Here is a 19,798-nt window from a genome sequence, read left to right as displayed (position 1 = left end):
CCTCCCCAACCTGGCATTTGCCTTTCCTCCATGAGCATGGACAGACCTATGTATCTCTTCCTCTTATAATTGGATTAGGGTCCCACCTTTATAAACTCATTTTGAAACTGACAGCATTTATGACGTGCACTTAGCCAGGACCCAGCCTGGGACTCAAACCCATCGTTCTGATGGCCTCTTGAGCAAGTATTGCCTCTCTTGAGCCATTATTAATTTACAGTGGTCTCCCAAAGTTCCCTAGGCTTCCCTCTCTACCGATGCTCCCTTATTGGGACTTCTACAACTCCCTGTGTAACTATCCTACTCCATCCCTATCAATTTAACCTTGTCTTCCTAAAGGCCTTGTCATCTTGGGGGTTTGGGCTTCATCATATGAGTTGGAGGGAAGGAAGAATTTCGTCTATATCAATGTGATAATAATATTAAAATCATTACTGAAATACCAGTGAAATGTTATCTAAAATTTGCTTCAATGGAGTTCTGTTGTGGCTCAGTGGTAACCAACCCAACTAGTATCCATGATGATGTGGGTTCAATCCCTGGCCTCGCTCAGTGGACTAAGGATCCAGCATTGCCACAAGCTGTGGTGTAGGCCGAAGTCATGGCTCCAATCTGGCATTGCTGTGGTTGTGGCATTTGGCCAGAGGCTACAGCTCTGATTCCACTCCTAGCCTGGGAACTTCTATATGCCGCAGGTGTGGCTCTAAAAAGACAAAAATAAAAGTAAAAATAAAATAAAATGTGTTCCAAAATATCAGGTAAGGTGGGAAGGGAAGTAGCTTGTGGTACAGAACAGTTTTAGTTGTGAGTTGATAATTGTTGAAGATGATGATAGACTAATGGGGCTTTATCATGCTATTCCTTTCTTTTTATGTATGTCACATACTCTCCACAATAAAAGTGGGATTTGTTTGTTCGTTTGCTGTTAATGACCAACTAGACCGAGACCCTTGAGAGCAGAAGTGAAATTAACCAAGGCCATAGAGGATGACACCAAAGCTTGCTGAATAAATGATGGCCATCATAGCCAGTGCTGGTTTATGTGACCTGGAGGCAGGAACCTGGTGATTCAGGGAGAGAAGATAAGAAGTTTCAGGTACTTTTTTTTTTTTTTAAACTTTTTAGGGCGGCGCTCTCAGCATATGAAGGTTCCCAGGCTAGGGGCTGAATTGGAGCTGTAGCCGCCAGCCTACACCACAGCAACAGCAATACCAGATCCAAGCCGAGTCTGTGACCTACACCACAGCTCACGGCAACACCAGATCCTTAACCCACTGGAGCGAGGCCAGGGATCAAACCTGAGTCCTCATGGATACTAGTCAGATTCGTTTCCATTGAGCCATGACAGGAACTCCCAAATTCCAGGTATTTTTAAACATAGTAGTCACACCTAACCATGATGTTAGGTTGTGAATTGGTTTGGGATTAGGATACCAGGAGAGAGGTTTTGCCTCTCCCTAACTGGGTGACTTTTGATAAATAACCAATCTGGTCTCACTTTCCCCAACTACAGAAATAGACTGAAGTCATTCATTTACTTATTAAGCCCCTACTATGTGCCAGAGATCTGAACTAAGCACCTACTGTGTGCCAAAAAGGCCTGAACTGAGTATAAAGAAAACTGTGATGTCAACCCTGTCCTCAAAGATGTCATGGTCAAACTCAATGGCTTTCTATCTTTCCATCCCCTGATTTGCGACGTTCCTAGTGTGATGGTCCTGATGAAATAAATAGTAAGCAAGAGAGCCTTCTGGTTATGTCTGAATTCCAGCAGATAAGCTGTACGGCACCCCATTTAAGAGTTGTTGCTTCCATTGCCTAGATCTTTAAAAGTCTACTCTTAATTGAATTTTTTTTGCTATGCTGGACACTTTACGTAATTCTCTTATTCAATCCTTACTAGATGTTATGGCTTCTTTACAGATGAGGAAACCATGAGGTGGTGGCCCATCTGACCTGTCTTGGCTTCGCTCTGCTCCTTTCAGCCTCGCGGCTTCTGCCTATTGGGGTCTCTTCTCTTACCTCTCTGTCTGCCCTCTTGAATCTAGCTCCCCCAAACACTGATGTTTGCACACTGATCTGAACCATCAGATTTGGGGGAGCCACCTGAGCCGCTTGTCCCTTCTTTCCCTTTCCCCGCCAAAGAATGGGTTCCTTCACAGGCTTCAGAGCCTTTCTCTGTCCCTCCCCAGCCTGGGAGTGTGCTCTGCCCTTTCTGGCTTCTCCCTTCTGCCCCCTCGTGGACGGAAGCTGGCAGGAGTGTGTGCAACGCCCAGCACCCGACCCGGAGCACAGTTGCCCAAAACGCATTTCTTTTCTTCACCCAGCGCTTTCTCAGGCCCTCAGGGTTTGCCCTGTGCTCCTCTCCTCACCACCCTTTCAGCCTCATGTGCCCAGACCCTCTCTTAGTTCCCTGCTGCCCGTTTGTCTGCCCCTCCATTCCCCTCCGCCTTCCTCATGACCTCTTCATCACCCAACCTTGTGTGTAACAAGGGGAAAGACCCCCTAAAGGAAGTAGATTGATAAAGCCTCACCCTCATTTGGTCCCCGATTACGCTCGGGCGATGCACCTCTCTGAGGCTGCCTCCTCTCAGGAGTCTCTTCCAACTCCACGTTGGTGCTATTTTGTAGGTTCCCTCCCCTGTGCTCCCAACCCGGGGCCTGAACCCGGCCTGTGACCCAGAGGGTTCTGGGTGGAGAGCTTGGTGTGGTGGAGGGCAGGTCCCTCCGCCTGGTGCAAGGCTGTCCCCGGGTTCTAACCAGGCTGCCTTCTAGCAAAACTGGAACCCCCACCTCCAGATATTTCCGGACACCCCTCCCGTCCTCTAGTTCCTTTATGCTTTTTGTGGACTCTGACGTCTTCTATTTAAATGCAAGTAGTAGCAGCTGCACTGGCACAGTGATGTCTCCTACACGGGATCCTCACATCTCACAGAGGGAGGACGCCGAGGCTCAGAAAGACACAAGTAACTTCCAAGTTGCTCACAGTAACTGGGAGCCCAGCAGGGACTAGAACCCAGGTGTCCGGAGCCCAGAGCCTGCCTCGGAACCTCACCGTGTGAGACAGTGGTAGCAGGGACTTCTTGCTGGACAATGGATAGGTGATAGGGGTTCGGTGACAGTGAGCACAGGGTTCGCTGGGGATGGAATCAAAGACGCGGGCAGAGGAGGGTGCTAGGAGGTGGACAAAGGGGACAGCCGCTGCTCCCTCACTTTCCCCAGTTCCGGCTCTGCTGCCCTGTCTGGCTTGGCTACCTCCTGCGCCTGGCCATGCTGCCCTCCTGCCTGTCACTTCAACCAGCGCCGTGCTGCAATAAAACGGGCCCTTAGCCCACCGTCTGTGTCGGTCTCAGTTCTCGGTGGGGAGGGATGAGATGCGTTGTCCTCCCCGCTTCCCCTGCAGCCTGTATTAAAGAGGATCTCTAAGCCCTGTGGCAGTGGGGCTAATGACTTCCTGGAGGGGAGCTGGGGAGGGCTGCTGGCCGTTGCGCGCCCCCACCCCCACCCCAGGCCAGCGGCGGAAAGAAGTGCTCGCTCAGAACAGAGGCGGGCAGCAGCGCGGCGCCTGGAATAGCCCGGGGCCTCGTTTTCCCCTGGACCCGGGGGTCCGCTGCTCTCCAAATTCTTGCTCTTCTCGCAAGTTCCCTTTGGCATCCAGGACCAGCCTCCCTCATTCCCACGATTCAGGCGTCTAACTCCCCGCCCTCGGCTCTCTGGCGGCCAGCGCTCTCGCCTTCCCCATTCCTGGGTGGGCACCGCGCGGAGGGTGAAGAGGTGGAGGGAGCCTGGGCGCCGCCCCGCGGGAGCTGAGCTCCGGAGCGGCGGAGACTGCGATCTCGAAAAGTACCACGCGGGGGCGCCAGGACGCGTGCGGACGCGGGCGAGGCAGCGCAAGGTGGTTTTCGTCCGTGTGAGTGTGTCCATGGGCGTCTTTGTGTGTCTGCATTTCTGTACATGTGTGTACGAGTCAGGGGGTGTCTGGGTGGTATATATTCTGGAATACATGTCTGGGGTACCCCAGAATCAGGTACTCCAAGTGGCTTCTTGAGGAGGAGGATGCTTGATACGTTACTATGTACGTGTGGATGGGGAGGCAAGCGACTGTGTGTATCATCGCGTGTGCAAGGTGTGTGAGTCTTCGATTTTTGAAGTTACATTCTTTCATGGCTTTTACCCCTTCCCACCATCCCGTATAACAGGAATCAAGGGCTTTCAATGTGATTCTCCATTACCCTGGTCATATCTTCAACATGTGTCTGGGTGACTCTCCTAGGCTAGGTGTGATATTGTGTTTGTGTAAGTGGGTGTGTCTCAGAATATCAATGTAACTCTGAATGATAGTGATGTGTGTGTGTGTGTGTGTGTGTGACAGGTGGATTTTAGAGGAGGCTGCTTCAGGATTATGGAAGTACACGATTTCCTTTCTCTTGTTAGTTTGTGGATACCACCTACATGGTGTGTGCGAGTGTGTGTGTGTGTGTGTGTGTGCGTGTGTTGTGTTCTTTTCTCTGTCTCTCCAGTGGCTGTCTCTCTTTGTGTCTCTCCTCATCTCTGTCTCTTTCCCTCTCTCTTCCTTGCTTGGTGACTCATCTCTGCAGCTTTGCCCTCCCCCGCTGGCTGGGTCTCCCCTCCCCCACCCAAGAGTGGGTGGGGTATGAGGGAAGGGGACCCCGGCACTAAAATTCAGGGTGAGCACCCTTTTCCTATCACTCATCATTCCCAGACCCACCAGTGGCCCCCAGCCCTCTCCTAGTCCCCTTCCCAGGGCTCCCCACCCTCTGAAACTGGGATGGGCAGGGGACAGGGCAATGATGTGTCTTCATGGGGCCATTCCCAGGGGTCCTTTAGCACCTTCTTTCAATTCAAAGTGAAGACCCCTGCCTTTCTCATAAAGTGCTCCTCTCTGCCTGTTCCCCCCATCGCTGACGCATTGAAAGGCTGCAGAGGTGAGTCACCAGTTGGGGGGAAGGGAAGAAGAGAGGGGACGTGAGCTGTGGGGTCCCCCAAGCCCCTTTCCTGTTTTTCTTTCCCAAGCCTTCTGAGGGAGAAGACCCAGTACTCTGCCCCCCTGCCCTGGTTTTCCAAATCTTCAGCTTGGCTCACTACTTGCTTGGACCCCATCTTCTCCTACTGCCCTCCTGGAGAGTATGAGAGATTCAGGAACAAAGACAAAGAGATGGATTTATACAAACGCCAGGAGTCCTCTTCTGGTCCTCATCTCAGCTTTGCCTTTCCAGCTCTGGCTCTCTTTTCTCTTCCTTTCCTGCCGTCTCCTTCCTCTCCCTAATCCTAGGAACCTGTCCCCAGTCCAGCTCTTTTCCAGAAGCTCCTAGAGGCAGCAGGGTATGAAGGGCACAGCACATCTTTGAGAGGTGGGGTGTGTGTGAATGAGCTGACCCAGGCGGGGAAGTGGCATGGAGAAAGGCAGAAACAGATCCAGAGATTTAGAGTCCATGCACACATAATCCAGATTGTGGAATCACCAACTCTGCTATCCTAGGCGTCTACCTCGGCGTCCCCTCCCCCATGCCATAATGACCGAGACTCTTGGGATGTTGATTTCTGAGAAGCTCCCCTCGACTTTTGGGCTGAGTGGAGAAAGAAAGGACTGGGGAAGAATGGAGGAATAAGAGAATACTCTAAAAAACAAGGGGGCAAGATGTGAATTTGGGGGCTGCAGATGAGTGGCTGGGATAGTCTTTCCTGTACAGAAATCTAGAGACGAAGGTAAATACGGGCGACCAACAGACAAGTTCAAAACACACAGAAGTCCACCGAACCTCTAACAAATATCAACAGGCTTGGAGGGACCCAGAGATATGCACGAAGACACGCAGGTACATACACACATATTACTGACGCATCAAGCGAGGCACATTTTTCAGACACCAGCAGGTGCTCAGACTGGAGGCATTCAGACTCCAATCTGCACAGGTATACAGGCACATAGAGGGATCAGGATCCACACACACTCACACTTATGCACAGACGCCTGGAAACAGGCAAAAACACAGCCCCACAGTTTGGAAGAGAATATTACATATTTAAATTAGAACACTATCCTACCCATTCACTCTATCTGATTAAATACACAATTGGTCCCTCCCATTCTCCCCACCATATGTTTCATTAATCTCTGTACGCGCACACACGAACATGCATGTACACATGCACATATACCTATGTGTGCACATACACAAGCCCATAGGAACACAGTTTCTCTAGAAGCCTGTCTCCCTCATCTCCTACTTGGTCTCAGCCCCATCAGCCTTTCAGTCTGCCCCCCTTGCCTCGCTTGCTCCCTCCCTCTTTCCTTCTCTCTTGGATGGCTTCCCCTCCCCCCACCAGATGTCTGAGCCATCTCTCTGATTCATCCTCCTCAGGAAGGTAACGTGACCCCCCCTCCCCATTCCACTGCTCTCAGTAACCAGGCTGGGAGGATGAAGGGGAGATGGGAGGAGAAAGAGGAATGAGGGGAACACACAGGGGAAGGGGGGAGGTCCAAATAACTGGGGGGGGAGGGGTGAGTCACAGTCTCAGGTCTGCTGCCCCTTCCTTTCATTAGCATCTTCACTGTCACCTTGGGTCTCAGGGTTTTTGTTTTTGTTTTTCCTCCTTTAGCCTGTTCCTTCTACCTGTTCCAGATGCCTGCCTGCCTTCCCCCCTCTTCTGCCCCCATCTCCTCTCTCTTTCCTCTCTCTCTACTCCTCCCCACCTCTTTCCCCGCAGAGCTGATGGGCTTTCTTCTGGGAAAGTGGAGCCACTGATGGAACCGAGAAGCCACTGCTGGCTATAGAGGGAAAGCACGTGAGTGTGTGTGTGTGTGTGTGTGTGTTGTGTGTGTGTGTGTGTGTGCGCGCGCGTGTTTGTGAGCAGGGGAGGGAGAGGGAGAGGACTGAGGGTCAGTGCTAGGAAGAGATGAGGAAGGGGTTGAGGACTGGCTCCGAAAGAGTCTTGGAGCTTCTGACAGATATCCCTGATCCCAGTTTCCAGAGTCTTAGGGTGCGGGTGCCCTGCGTGTGCCCAGGGGCACCCCTGTGTCCGCAGTTCTTGTATGTCTGGTGTGTGTCATTCCACTCCCCCCTTTCCCTGCCCACGCCCCCGCACAGCTCTCTGCCTGCACCGCAGCCCCCTCCGGCCTCCCTCCCTCCCCTTCATTCCTGCAGTGGCCTCTCCCCTTGCCTCCCTCCCCTCTTCCCTGCCCCCTCCCCATTTCCGTCCCCCCCCCCCGCCCCCGCCCACGGCTGGTCTCCCTTCACTGGACCCGGCTCGCTGATGGATTCTCTTTGCGCAATCTGTGCGTCATCGCCCCCCCATCCCTCCCCCCCGAACCTCTAACTGTCCAAGCCCCCAACCCCAACCCCTCTGGCAGAAGATGCGGCCCAGGGGTCTGGTGGCAGAGATAGGCGATCTCTGACGTTTCACTCCCACCCTCCATCCTCTGCAACGCATTCAAACCTTCTCTTTAAGCAGTGGAGAGAGATGAAGTTGAGTCACCCCACACACACACCTGCGCAACCCCCTCCCCACCTGGTCTGCTTTCGTCCTCCAAATGTCCTTTGGGGAGTAGCAGCGGGAGGGGGAGAAGCAGGAGGGTGGTGGGAGAGGTGGTCTGAAAAGGGGTACAGCGGGAGCACCAACCTACACTACAGAGCCAGCTGGACAGAAGGACAGACACACCTTTTTCTTCAGACACGCACCGACCATGAACAGACACGACACAGAGGCACACACATCATCAATCTTTTCCCTTTCTCTTCCGACTCCGACCCTTTCCGACTGGATTACCCAAACCGCATGATCCACCCAAGTGCCCCAGCCCAGAGCCCGCACCCCGCATCGCAGATCCGCGGACAGTGCCCGCAGGCGCACAGAACTGTTCCTCCTCTCTCAGGTTCACGCCGTCCTTGGGCGTGTTCCCCACGGGCCGTGCAGTCGGAGAATGGGGAGTGTGGCCCCCTCGTCAGCTTTGGAATCCTTATCTTCCCCCTTCCCAGTATGGAGCTCCTACTGAGGCCCAGTCCGACGATGGAAGTGCCCCCACCCTATTCTGCTCAGGGGGCTCCCGCGCGGCTGCAAGTTGCTCTGTAACCCATCCTCCCGCCTTGCAGCGTCTCTGCATCCACCCTTCCATTCATTCTGCCATTCATTCATTCATCCTTTTCTCCTCGTCCCTCCTTCATTCATTCAAAGCCCCCCTGCCCCGCCCGCCTCAGCATTTCATTCATTCATTCCTTCATTCATTCATTTCCCTGGTGCTAGGCTAGCGCACGCCCCTCCAACCGAAGCCTACAGTGCGCAGGCGCAGGCCGAGAGAGGCATGCATCCTCCAATCGCTGGGCGTCCTCCCGCCTCTAGGCGCCCGCCCGCTTCCCCATGAATGAACATTGACGTCAATTGGGCGGGGCCATCCCACGTGACCCCTGATTTCCTCTTTATAAGGCGGCAGCGGCGCGGGCGCTGTCCAGCGTGCTGAAGCCGGAGCGAGCTAGTCTCCCGGAGCCGCGCGGACCCAGCTGAGCCCAGCCCACTGGACGCCAGACCTCGACCACCGCTCGTATCCTAGCCACCGCTCGGGGCCCAGGAGGACGCGTCCCGATCTTCCCCTATCCCCACCCCGCCCCGACCCTCCTCTCCACCTCCCGCGTCGTGACTCCAGCTGGTAAATACTGTGCTGTCCATCCCTCAAACCCCCGGCAGCCTTGGGCATGAGGGAGGGTTCTCTCTCCCCCCTCCCAGATGAGGGTGTTGAAAACAGTGCGGGGAGCCCCTGGGAAGGGTCCCTGGTAAATGGGGGAGTTGCCGCTTTTCTCTTGCTGTTGAAGTCGCCCACGCACCATCCGGGGAGTCCTGTGGGGAGGGAGCAGAGATTTTTTTTTCCCTCCGTATCCTTGCTGCTTAGTACGTGGGCGCTGGCAGTGAGATGGCTCAGGGAAGGGGGCGAGGAGGCACTGGGAGAGAGAGGGTTGCAGGCGTTTTCCCATTTACACGACTCCAGAGATCGGTACAGTATCTTCCTCCTTTGCTCTTAATCGTCCCTCTTCTGGGTAAGGTTAGGGGGATGAGGGAAGCCCTGGATTTCCCGACTAAAGGTGGGGGAAGGGAATATAAAATCAGAGAGCGGAAAATTCTTACAGAAACCCTCTCTTTCTTTGGTCCCTTCTATTTTTCAGTCTCCGGCAGTCCTTTGGTCATGAAATCGCCCAGGTTGCCGGCTTCTGTCCTCTTCTGCTTCCTTCTACTGCCCAAGGGGTTGGGGGCAGCACCCTCGGGGCACCCTGAGGCTCAGCAACCTCCCCTCAGCACTGAAAATAGAGAGCCAGTAGCTGGGGACGCAGTGATCGGGCCAAAGGATGTTAGCGCCCCAGAGGTCCGAGCCGCTCGAAATTCAGAGCCGCAGGACGAGGGAGAGCTTTTCCAGGGTGTGGATCCCCGGGCGCTGGCCGCGGTGCTGCTGCAGGCACTCGACCGCCCAGCCTCGCCCCCGGCGCCCGACGGCTCCCAGCAGCGGCCAGAGGAAGAAGCATCAGAAGCTCTGCTGACCGAGACCGTGCGCAGCCAGACCCACAGTCTCCCAGTGCCAGAGACCCAGGCGCCCGCGGCCCCGCCTCGCCCTCAGACTCAGGAGAATGGTCCCGAGGCAGGCGACCCCTCGGAGGAGCTCGAGGCGCTAGCTTCTCTACTCCAGGAACTGCGAGATTTCAGTCCGAGCAGCGCCAAGCGCCAGCAAGAGACGGCGGCAGCAGAGACGGAAACCCGCACGCACACGCTGACCCGAGTCAACCTGGAGAGCCCCGGGCCGGAGCGCGTATGGCGCGCTTCCTGGGGAGAGTTCCAGGCGCGCGTCCCGGAGCGCGCACCCCTCCCGCCCCCGGCTCCCCCGCAATTCCAGGCGCGTATGCCCGAGAGCGGGCCCCTTCCCGAAGCCCACCAGTTTGGAGAAGGAGTGCCCTCCCCCAAAACACACCTAGGTGAGGCATTGGCACCCTTATCCAAGGCGTACCAAGGCCTGGGCGCTCCCTTCCCCAAGGCGCGCCGGCCGGAGACCTCACTCCTGGGCGGCTCTGAGGCGGGGGAGCGCCTTCTACAACAAGGGCTGGCGCAGGTAGAAGCCGGGCGGCGGCAGGCGGAGGCCACACGGCAGGCCGCGGCGCAGGAAGAGCGGCTGGCCGACCTCGCCTCCGACCTGCTGCTCCAGTATTTGCTGCAGGGCGGGGCTCGGCAGCGCGGCCTGGGGGGTCGGGGGCTGCAGCAGGAGGAGGAGGAGCGAGAGAGCGAGAGGGAGCAGGAGGAGGCGGAGCAGGAGAGACGCGGCGGGGAGGAGAGGGTGGGGGAAGAGGATGAAGAGGCGGCGGAGGCGGAGGCGGAGGCAGAGGAGGCGGAGAGGGCGAGGCAGAACGCGCTACTGTTCGCTGAGGAGGAGGACGGGGAAGCCGGAGCCGAAGACAAGCGCTCCCAGGAGGAGACACCCAGCCACCGACGAAAGGAGGCTGAGGGGGCAGAGGAAGGTGGGGAGGAGGACGACGACGACGAGGAGATGGACCCGCAGACTATTGACAGCCTCATTGAGCTGTCCACTAAACTCCACCTGCCAGCCGACGACGTGGTCAGCATCATCGAGGAGGTGGAAGAGAAGCGGAAGCGGAAGAAGAACGCCCCACCCGAGCCTGTGCCGCCCCCCCGGGCTGCCCCTGCCCCCGCTCATGCCCGCTCCCCGCAGCCCCAGCCCCCCGCCCCTGCCCCGGCTCGAGACGAGCTGCCCGACTGGAATGAGGTGCTCCCGCCTTGGGATCGGGAGGAGGACGAGGTGTTTCCTCCAGGGCCCTACCACCCTTTTCCCAACTACATCCGGCCGCGGACACTGCAGCCGCCCGCTGCCTCGCGCCGCCGCCACTACCACCACGCCCTGCCGCCTCCTCGTCACTATCCGGGCCGGGAGGCCCAGGCGCGGCGCGCGCAGGAGGAGGCGGAGGCTGAGGAGCGCCGGCTGCAGGAGCAGGAGGAGCTGGAGAATTACATCGAGCACGTGCTGCTCCGGCGCCCTTGACTAGTCCTGGCCCCGCCCCCGCGCGCCGCGCGCGCCAGCCCCCCCTCCGTGTCGTTCTCCTCCCCTCTCGGTGTTTGCATGCGCCCGGCCCCGCCCTCAGCTGCCGCCCGGCCCCGCCCCCGCCCAGCGCGCCACCCCGCCCCCGGGCCGCGCCGGGACCTATCAGACCTCTCTCTCCTTGGGTCGGAAGCCCGAAATCCCCAAACTCACTCACGGGTGTCCCGGGGCCAGCACAGGCGGGCGGGTAGTTTGTGCGAGTTCCCTGCCCCGGCGGGGCCCCCGTCCCCACCTAGTCCCTCTCGGGATGTCCCGGTCTGAAACCGAAAAAAGCATTTCCAGTTAATTGTGTGAAGACTCTGTCTCCCGCTCTTTGGGCCTCTCAAGAGCCTCTCCGCCCTCTCTCGATGGCTGTGAATTTACCCCATTCTTTCCCTACTCTACTGTAAATACCCCTCACGGAGGAAATAGTTTTGCTAAAAAATAAAAGTGACTATTTTATTAGGACTTTGTTCTCGGTTATTCACCCGTCCCCTTGGGCCTGCGTGGTCCTTCCCAAGGGGCGGTGAGGGCTGCGCCAGCCACAGTACCCACATAAACCTCTTTCAAACCGTATTTGTAGGGTAGAAATAGGCTGGCAACCTTTAGGAAACCCTAAATTCCACTTCTAGTTTTGGGGGGAGTTAAAGTCACAGGTCCCCAAGGCCTGGCAGAGAGATGCAGACTGGATAAGGTGCCTCAGTTCTGGGTCACCTAGGAAATTCTTTGCATGATCTCAGGGCCACTTACCCAGTGCTGGTGGCTACCCAGGGCTCCTGTTCCACCTTACCCACCCACCTCCCTTAACTGTTTCCTAAATTCCCGGGTCCTACATACTTCGCAAGAAATATGGGGAGGAAGGGTTTGCAGTCACGAAAACATTCTGGTTTTAGCGGCTTCTCAAGCCTTCTCTAAGCATAGGGGACAGGGTGTACCCACACACTCCTGAGTCCTCTCCTCAAATGAAACTAAACCAGGTGAATAACATCTTCCACAAAGAAACCTTAGAGGATTGAAACTATGTCCCTAGGAATTGCTCCTCCCTGTCTGTGGGCAGCTCAAGGAGCTAGAGGCACCCTGGTCAGTGGTCAAGGTCAGTGTCAGTGAGGCATTGAGCTCACAAGTCTGTTTGGGGGAGGGGTGCCAGGTAAAACACAGGGACCCTCAGTTAAATGTTATTTCAGATAAACAATGGATATGTTTGCATAGAGTGCACTTATCCTAAAAACATTATTCATTACCATAACAAACTGAATGGGGTGTCCTCTATAATTTTTTTTCTTGGTCCTAAATCTGGCAATCCTGGTTTCGAGGATGAGTGGAATGGGCCGTGTTCCCTTGCTGCCCTGGCTGATCCCAGAAGCCATGCCTTCCTTCACAGAGTCTGAGCCAGGCAAAGTCCAGAAATGCTTTTCCTTTTATTTCAGAGGAAAGGAAATAAAGTCAGACACCTTCCCCACCCCACCCCCTTAGCTCCTGCCTCACCCAGAACACGAGTGAAGGAGGGACAGGGCCTAGGCTTCTATAAAGTCTGCCCTTCCCCCAGGCCTCCCTTCCCTCGAAGTGGCAAAGGTTAGAAAAAAATTAACTATGTTGTTCCTCCCTTGGAAGTGGACAGAGGCCCTACTGCAGCCAAGAAAGAAGGGGAGGGGGCAGCTGAGGGAACAGGACTTCCCTCTCACTACACAGAAGTCCCCCTCCCAGGCAGAGAGGCTGCCCCGGCTGGCTGCAGGGAGGGGTGGAGGTAGGTTTATGGGGCAGGGAGAAGAGAAGAGCCCTGAAAACCTTTTCCCTTTAACCTGACATATTTATATATTTACAGTTATGGGCCGGGGGAGGGGGGGAGCTTGGGGTGACGTTCGTTCTTCAAAGGCAGGGAGTGAAAGCCAAATAGCACCCCCATCTTGGTCACATTTTCCTGCCTCCTAGCTCCTAAAACCTTCAGTGGGAAAAGGGAAAATGGAAGGGAAGGAATGTTTGAGGGTCCTGAGCCCACGGCTCAAGGCCCAAGAAGGGGAGGCAGCAGGTCCCACCAAGAAAAGAGCCACCGACGCCCGCCTCTCCATCAGCTCCCCACATCTCCAGGCGGCCGGGCAGGGGGCTATGCCAGGCCCATCTCCTCCAGCACGCTGCGCGGCGACTCATCTTCCTAAGGTAGAGACAGACAGAGGATGACGCAGACACCAGGAGAGGCAGACGGGGGGTGAGGGAGAGGGGGGTGGGCGGACAGCAATCACAGGACGGATGGGTGGTAGGGGGAGCACAAAGGGACATGGGGAGGGGAGAGAGAAGCCAATGTGAGCCCCTGGCTAAATGGGCTAAGGACCCTTCAGGGGAGCGCCCCAGCCTCCAGGGACCACCCCTAGAGCCAAATGTGGCAAGCTTGAGTCCACCACCACCCAGAGAACCCAAAGCCAGGAGCTTGGTGAGCAGGGCACTCAGCCTTAGTATCCAAAGGGGAAAGGAGTAAAACTGGGACCAGGGGCTGGGAAACCTGCTTTCTCAGGAAAGAGGGTGGCAGATGGTTGGGTGGGACCTTTTTTTTTTTTCCAGAGTCGGGGGGCGGGAGTAAGAAGTTGGCATCGGGTCCCTGAGGAAAGGTGGACCAGACTGCAGAGAGATGAGTCACTGGGGTCTGGGCAGAGCACTAGTAACAGGGTGTGTGTGTGTGCATGCGTGCGTGTGTGTGATGGGGGAGCTGGACCAGTGAGGTGGCAAGTTGGATTCTGCCCTTTCTCCTACTGCAGGGACAAGGCCCCCCCATCTCTCCCCCTCCTCAGAGCCAGCTCAGGCCGGCTTGCTCATCATTGCAGGTTCCGGTGACTCATCTCCCTGCACCAAGGCTCAGCAGTGGCATAGCAGAGAGGGGGCAGGCAGTAATAGGGTGAGGGCGGGGGCGCCCGGATGGCAGGGAGAACCAAGCCAGGCACCCTCAACCACAGCCCCCAAATCCCCAGAGCAAAATTTTGCTTCTGAGAAGCAGAGGCTTTGAGTAGGCATGTGTTTAAAAAAAAGAGAGAGAGAGAGAGACACCAGGGAAGAAAAAGGACCTATCACGTGCCCCCACCCCCAATCCTCTGAGCAACCCTACATGCCAAGCGTGGGACAAGGGCAGTTTGGCTGGGAAGAGATACCTTGGGTCTTGGGAGGAGGGGAGAACTGGCACAGGTAGACCACCTGCCACCCCCACTCTCTCCCATCCCAGCAGTTAGGGCTTGAGGGCAAGCTGGCCAACCAGGCGCCCTGGGGGCCAGGTGCCACAGGGAAGGGGACCCCATGGTGGTGGCGGGAAGGGGGCAGCTGGGGCCAGCAGACAAGGTGTCCAAGGTAGGAAGGACACCCTCGGATGTGGCACTTTTCCTCCTGACTGTCCCAGGCCCGTACCTCCTGCAGCAGGTCTGCCTGCTCAATGGCCTTCAGCACACTCTTCTTGGACGTGTCCTGGACATCCCCCCCCATGAGAAACTCATCCAAGATGAAGTAGGCCTTCTCAAAGTTGAAGATGATGTCCAGCTCACAAACCTGGGAGGAGGGGGAGCCGGCAGAGTTGAGCATCCAGATGCCTTCCTACCCCACCTGCACCCCGGCCACGCCCCCCCCATGGCTCCACGGACTTCATGACCACGCCTTTCCACCCTGGGTTCTTGCTCCAGGTCCACATGCTCCCAATCCCTAGGCCCCAGTCCTTAATTCAGCTTTTCCTTCACCTTCTCTTGCCTCTTTCTCTGTGACGAATTTTTTTTTTTTGCTTTTTAGGGCCACACCCATAGCATAGGGAAGTTCCCAGGGTAGGCGCCGGCCTACACCACAGCAACGTGGAATTCAAGCCTCATCTGCGACCTACACCACAGTTCACAACAACGTCAGATCCTTTAACCCACTGAGCAGGGCCAGGGATGGAACCTGCGTCCTCATGGATACCAGTTGGGTTTGTTACTGCTGAACCACAATGGGAACTCCCTCTGTGATGAAATGTCAATTGCCCACAGTTGCCTTTGACCTTGACCCTTGTTGCCTTCCTCCCAGATCCATGACACAGTTCCCACCAGAGGTTGGGCTAGCTTCCCTCCTTGGGCCACTGTGACGGGGCAGGGAAGGAGATCCTGGAAGATTGGGTAAACGACTTGAGTTCCAAGTAGCGCTCTGCCACTAACCAGCTAGCCATACATGTCATTTAATTTCTGATCTTCGGGTTTTCTCCTCTGAAGATGAAGACACCAACACCCACTCATAGGATGGAATGAGACGCAAACAAGGGCACCTGAAAGCACTTTTTAAATTGTTAAGTGGAAAACAAATTATGGAGTTGTTACTATTCCCCATCTAAGATCTGAGCTGACTGGCAGTAGCCAGGCTATAGCCCAGATGAGTTAATTTAGAACCTCTGGGGGCATCACCATTTTACAAAAACTCTCCAGGAGTTCCCACTGTGGTGCAACAGGATCCATGGTGTCTCCAGAGCAGCAGGCCACTTGTTCAATCCCTGGGCCAACACAGTGGGTTAAAGGATCCGGTGTCACCTCAGCTGCGGCACAGGTCGAAACTGCGGCTCGGATCTGATCCCTAGCCCAGGAACTCCATAGGCCGAGCGAGGGGTGGCCAAAAATTAAAAATGGTCAAGAACCACTGATAGGAGTTCGTGTCATGGCTCAGTGGAAGCGAATCTGACTAGAACCCATGAGGACGAAGGTTTGATCCCTGGCCTTGATCAGTGGGTTAAGAATCTGGCGTTGCTGTGAGCTGTGGTGTAGGTTGCAGGCGCAGCTCGGATATGGCATTGCTGTGGCTGTGGTGTAGGCCAGCAGCTGTAGCTCCGATTCAACCCCTAGCCTGGGAACTTCCATATGCTTTGGGTGTGACCCTAAAAAAAAAAAGAAAAAAAAAAAACCCACTGAAAAAATCTGAGCAAAGCCCCTGTCCTTGTGTGAGACGTCTGAACTGAGCTCTAGATGGACAGATTAAGTGGCAAATTCCGGTCCCCACGCCCCACCTCCCCCACACCACCCCCCCAAGAGCTGATTAATGGGCATGGCTAATAGGCTTAAGGCTTAAAGGGGGAGATTAATTACAGTTCTCACTGCTCCAGCTTCACCTCTTAAGTCTTCCAGGGCAGAGATTGGAAGGGTCCCAGAGCTGGACAGAAAGCAGGGCTGGCTGGAAACTGTGGTGGGTGGGGAGACTTACACTGCCAAAGTATTTGTCCAGGAGCTCCACGTATCGATGGATCAGCTCCAGTGTGATGAGCTCATTGTCTTGGCCCTCGATGGCACAGCAGAAGTAGAGGCTGGCGTATCTGAGGACAGGGGCACATGAGGGATGGCTGGAAGGGCTGCTGGGTTGGCTTCAGGACCCAGACCTCCCATTTCCCCTCATTCCCAGTGTGCGCCCCTATAGCACACTGGCGAGGTGGGGCCAGGGTATGCACATAGCAATTCCCTCAGCCTCTCAGAGCCTCTCACAAATGCAGGCAAAGACACAAGCTCTTCCCCTCTTGCCCTCTGACCTGTTCAGTTTGACTCAGCAAAAACCTGAGCCAACGAATCCACCTGCTCTGAGAAGGAACTGGAAAGGGTGTGTGTGCCCATGCCTGTGTGTTGGGAAAGTGGCACAGTAACTAGGAGGCTGCAAGGGACGTGCCCAACAGACAAGACCGGACCTTTAAGACAGAGGGAGGTGCATGAAATAGGTGTCAGGTTGGACAAAACCAAAAGGGAACCAGAATTTCAGTCAAGGTGGCTGGAGTTCACCACTGGCCTCCAGAGGTCCTTAGCTCTCAGCTCTCCCTGATCTAAGGACTGCTTATTTCTCAGCCATGTGAACCCATAGCCAGACCCCAATCAAGCAGGATCCAGGTGGGACTGAGAGCAGGTGGGAAGTCACCTCTTATAGACAACTTTGAGGTCCCTCCACTCGAGGAAGCTGCACATCTTGGGCTTGCGAGCCAGAACAACCTGCATGAGCTCCCGAACCATCTTCTTTCGCTCCTTGTCTGATGTGGCCAGGTACCATTTTTGCAGCCGCAGCTTTCCCTGCCGGCTGAACAGCAGCATGAATCGCATCTGGGGGTGGAGGGGGAGAGTCAGAGCAGAGGGTCAGAGATTTGGTTCTCTGAGCTTGTTTCCTCCATAAATACGCAGCCCCAAACTCATCCCAACTAACGGTTCTACTCACAGCTCCTTTCTCCAACATGTCAGCCCTTGCTGTCAAGCCTAGGTGTTCCCACTAGCAGGTGCCTTTCTCTCTGGCGGGTGTCAGAGCTTCTGAGTCTCTCATTCGGGTTCAAATGAGTACTAGTTGAGTACTTTGCCTTGGGCAATTACTTTATGTCTCTGGGCTTCAGCTTCTTGGTGTGTAAGATGAAAATAATAAAAGTCCCTACCTTACAGAGTTGTTGAATGGGATGAAGAGAGTTGATAAATGACACAGTGCCCGGCATGAAGTGAGCACGTTAACACCTTAGGTATTATTATTATTCCCTGATCTTCTGTTTCCTAATCATGTTTTCCAAAAGTGGGTAAAATGCTAGCACAGTGACAAGTAGTCTGTAGCTGAAATCAGGTATCTCATCCCTTGAGAAGCTACCTCAGTTCAACACCCCATCCCAGCCAGATACCCTAGCTGATGTCCCCAACACACTGCCCGCCAGTGCCAGGCCTATGCCCCAGGGTCTCCCTCATGTCAGCACATGATTCCACCCTTCTCTCTCCTCAGCCACCCAGGCATTTGGCCTCTGAGATTCCTCTTTTCTTCCTTTCAGGGTGCCTCCTGCTACAACACCCACACCTCCCCAGATACCAGGTGACCAATTTCCCTTCCAGTTCCTCAGTTTGGACACAGCCATTCAGAGTGGCTCCCCTAGGGAATGTCTGTGGAACAAGTGCAAGAGGGAGGAGTGGGGAAGAGTGCAGAGCCCTCGACCCCGTAAACCCCGCAAACCCCGCCGGCAGCTTCCCAGTTCCAGGGGTCTGGGTCACACCTGGAGTCATCTCCCTCACCCAGTAGCTCTTGTCTCCGTGTACATTCCCAGGGCCGGAATCCTGGGGGTGTGGAACAACACTAGCAGGCTAAAGATCAGAATTCAAGAGCACCGATTTTTTTTTTTTTTTTTTCTGGCAGGGAAGGGGTAGCACTGCTAGCGTGGTGGGAGGGCCACGGAGGGGCTCAAGGGAGCCGTGCTCCGCTAAGATGGGGGGTGGGCCGGGCAGCAGGAAGACGGAAGGCCTGGGTTCCGGAAAGAGGATGAGGTGGGGGCGGAGAGGCCAGAGCACGCGAGCCGAGGAGCCAAAAGCTGGGTCCCCGAGAGCAAAACCTCGAGACCACTTGGCTTTCCCACCTCACTCCAGCCTCTAGGTGAGCAGGGCGGCAAACCGCGGCAGGACGTCCCCTCGTCACACCCGGAAACTATCCCCTCCCACACACACGGCCCTCCCCGCCGGCGGCCGCCGCTCCTCTATGGGCTGCACGGGTACAGTCAGTCTGGGTGACCCGAGACCCCCCTCTGCCTTCCTTCTCCAACAGGCCCCGGTGCCGCTCTTCCTCAGGCGACTTCCCTGTGGCAGGGCTCGGGACCCCTGGGTTCGCGACCCGCGGGTTCCCGCTCGCCCGGGCCAGTCCCGCCGCCCCCTAGTCACCCCCCTCTCACCCCACAAATGTGCCCCCTCCCCGCCCCTTTGCCCTTAAGCCATTTCCAGCTGCTCTTCCTTTCGAGGCCGGCTGGCCCACCCGTCCGGATAAGTAAAGGCCTCTGAGGACCGGAGGGAAGGAAACGGCTCACCCAGAGGGCGGCCCCCCAGGACCCCCGCAGGTGCAGCCCACGCCCCTCGGTTCCCCCTCCCCTCCCTCTTTGCACAGCCTACCATCCTGCAGCCTCCGGCCTTGCGCGTCCCTCTTCAGCCACCGTAGGCGCCAGCTCCACTCCTTTTCAGATCCCTTCGCCTCCTTCCCTCCCTCACGCTTGAAGCCCCGCCCCGTCCGCCCCGGCGCGGAGAACCCATGCGATGCGTACTGCGCAGGCGCCAACGCTGCAGAGCGCGCAGGCGGGGCTGGGGGGCGGAGAAGCGGAAGCCATGGCAACCAGGTCCTCGACTTCAGCTTTGATTAGCTCTGTCGTCATGGTAACAAGGCTGTCTTGTGGGCTGGTTGGAGCACGGGGGAGGAGGACAATGAGGTCCTCGCGCTTTGGAACCTTGGGGGGAAAAGGCGGGAAAAGGGGTGAGAGATGGGTGAGATGACCGCTGGAGTTTATGAGGAAGTAGGGAGGTTTAATGGAAGGGGCGTGGGCGACTGAGAGGGAACAAGGTGGGAACTGTCTGTGGGGAAGGAGGAATGATGAGAAAGGCGAAGACAAAGGGGGGGGGGCAAGCTTGAGAAAAGTATGGAGCTCAAAATAGATATCTACTGAGAACCTGCTAGATGCAACACTCAAAGTAAGAGAGATTTGTAGGTAATGAGAGAGACCAGAAATAAAAGAAAAAGGAGGGGCTGATAGAAAACTGATGTAAGGAAGGGGGGGAGCATGAATTAAGGCAAAAGAGGAAGAAGTTGAGAAAATTTTAAAAGGTTAGCATAAATCAAAGCTAGAAAAGGGTCAGTTGTAACCCAGATACAAGTGTAAAGATGAGAAGAATTGTCATACAAGCTTTTTGGCTGAGGATGTGCATGTTTGAGTGTGTATGCTTGTGTGTGTAAAGGAGTTTGCGTATAAATAGGTAAGAA

The 19,798-nt window shown here is 55.8% G+C and overlaps 2 protein-coding genes across 2 annotated transcripts; one reads left to right on the top strand and one right to left on the bottom strand.

Annotated features, from left to right (window-relative positions):
* The first annotated feature begins 8,450 nt into the window (after window positions 1–8,450).
* VGF (VGF nerve growth factor inducible) lies at window positions 8,451–11,551 on the top strand. Its single transcript, XM_047779749.1, has 2 exons — window positions 8,451–8,662; window positions 9,174–11,551. The coding sequence occupies exon 2, from the start codon at window positions 9,194–9,196 to the stop codon at window positions 11,045–11,047; it is 1,854 nt and encodes a 617-aa protein (XP_047635705.1). The 5' UTR covers window positions 8,451–8,662; window positions 9,174–9,193; the 3' UTR covers window positions 11,048–11,551.
* Window positions 11,552–12,482: 931 nt separating this feature from the next.
* AP1S1 (adaptor related protein complex 1 subunit sigma 1) lies at window positions 12,483–19,068 on the bottom strand. The gene is made up of 5 exons (XM_047779760.1): window positions 18,940–19,068; window positions 16,964–17,142; window positions 16,268–16,376; window positions 14,468–14,605; window positions 12,483–13,232 (listed from the first exon to the last, which is right to left on the bottom strand). The coding sequence occupies exons 1-5, from the start codon at window positions 18,940–18,942 to the stop codon at window positions 13,185–13,187; spliced, it is 477 nt and encodes a 158-aa protein (XP_047635716.1). The 5' UTR covers window positions 18,943–19,068; the 3' UTR covers window positions 12,483–13,184.
* Between the last annotated feature and the right edge of the window lie 730 nt (window positions 19,069–19,798).

Source organism: Phacochoerus africanus, chromosome 5, assembly GCF_016906955.1.
Source record: "Phacochoerus africanus isolate WHEZ1 chromosome 5, ROS_Pafr_v1, whole genome shotgun sequence".
Classification (NCBI taxonomy): Eukaryota; Metazoa; Chordata; class Mammalia; order Artiodactyla; family Suidae; genus Phacochoerus; species Phacochoerus africanus.
This window is presented reverse-complemented; position numbering and strand designations above follow the sequence as displayed.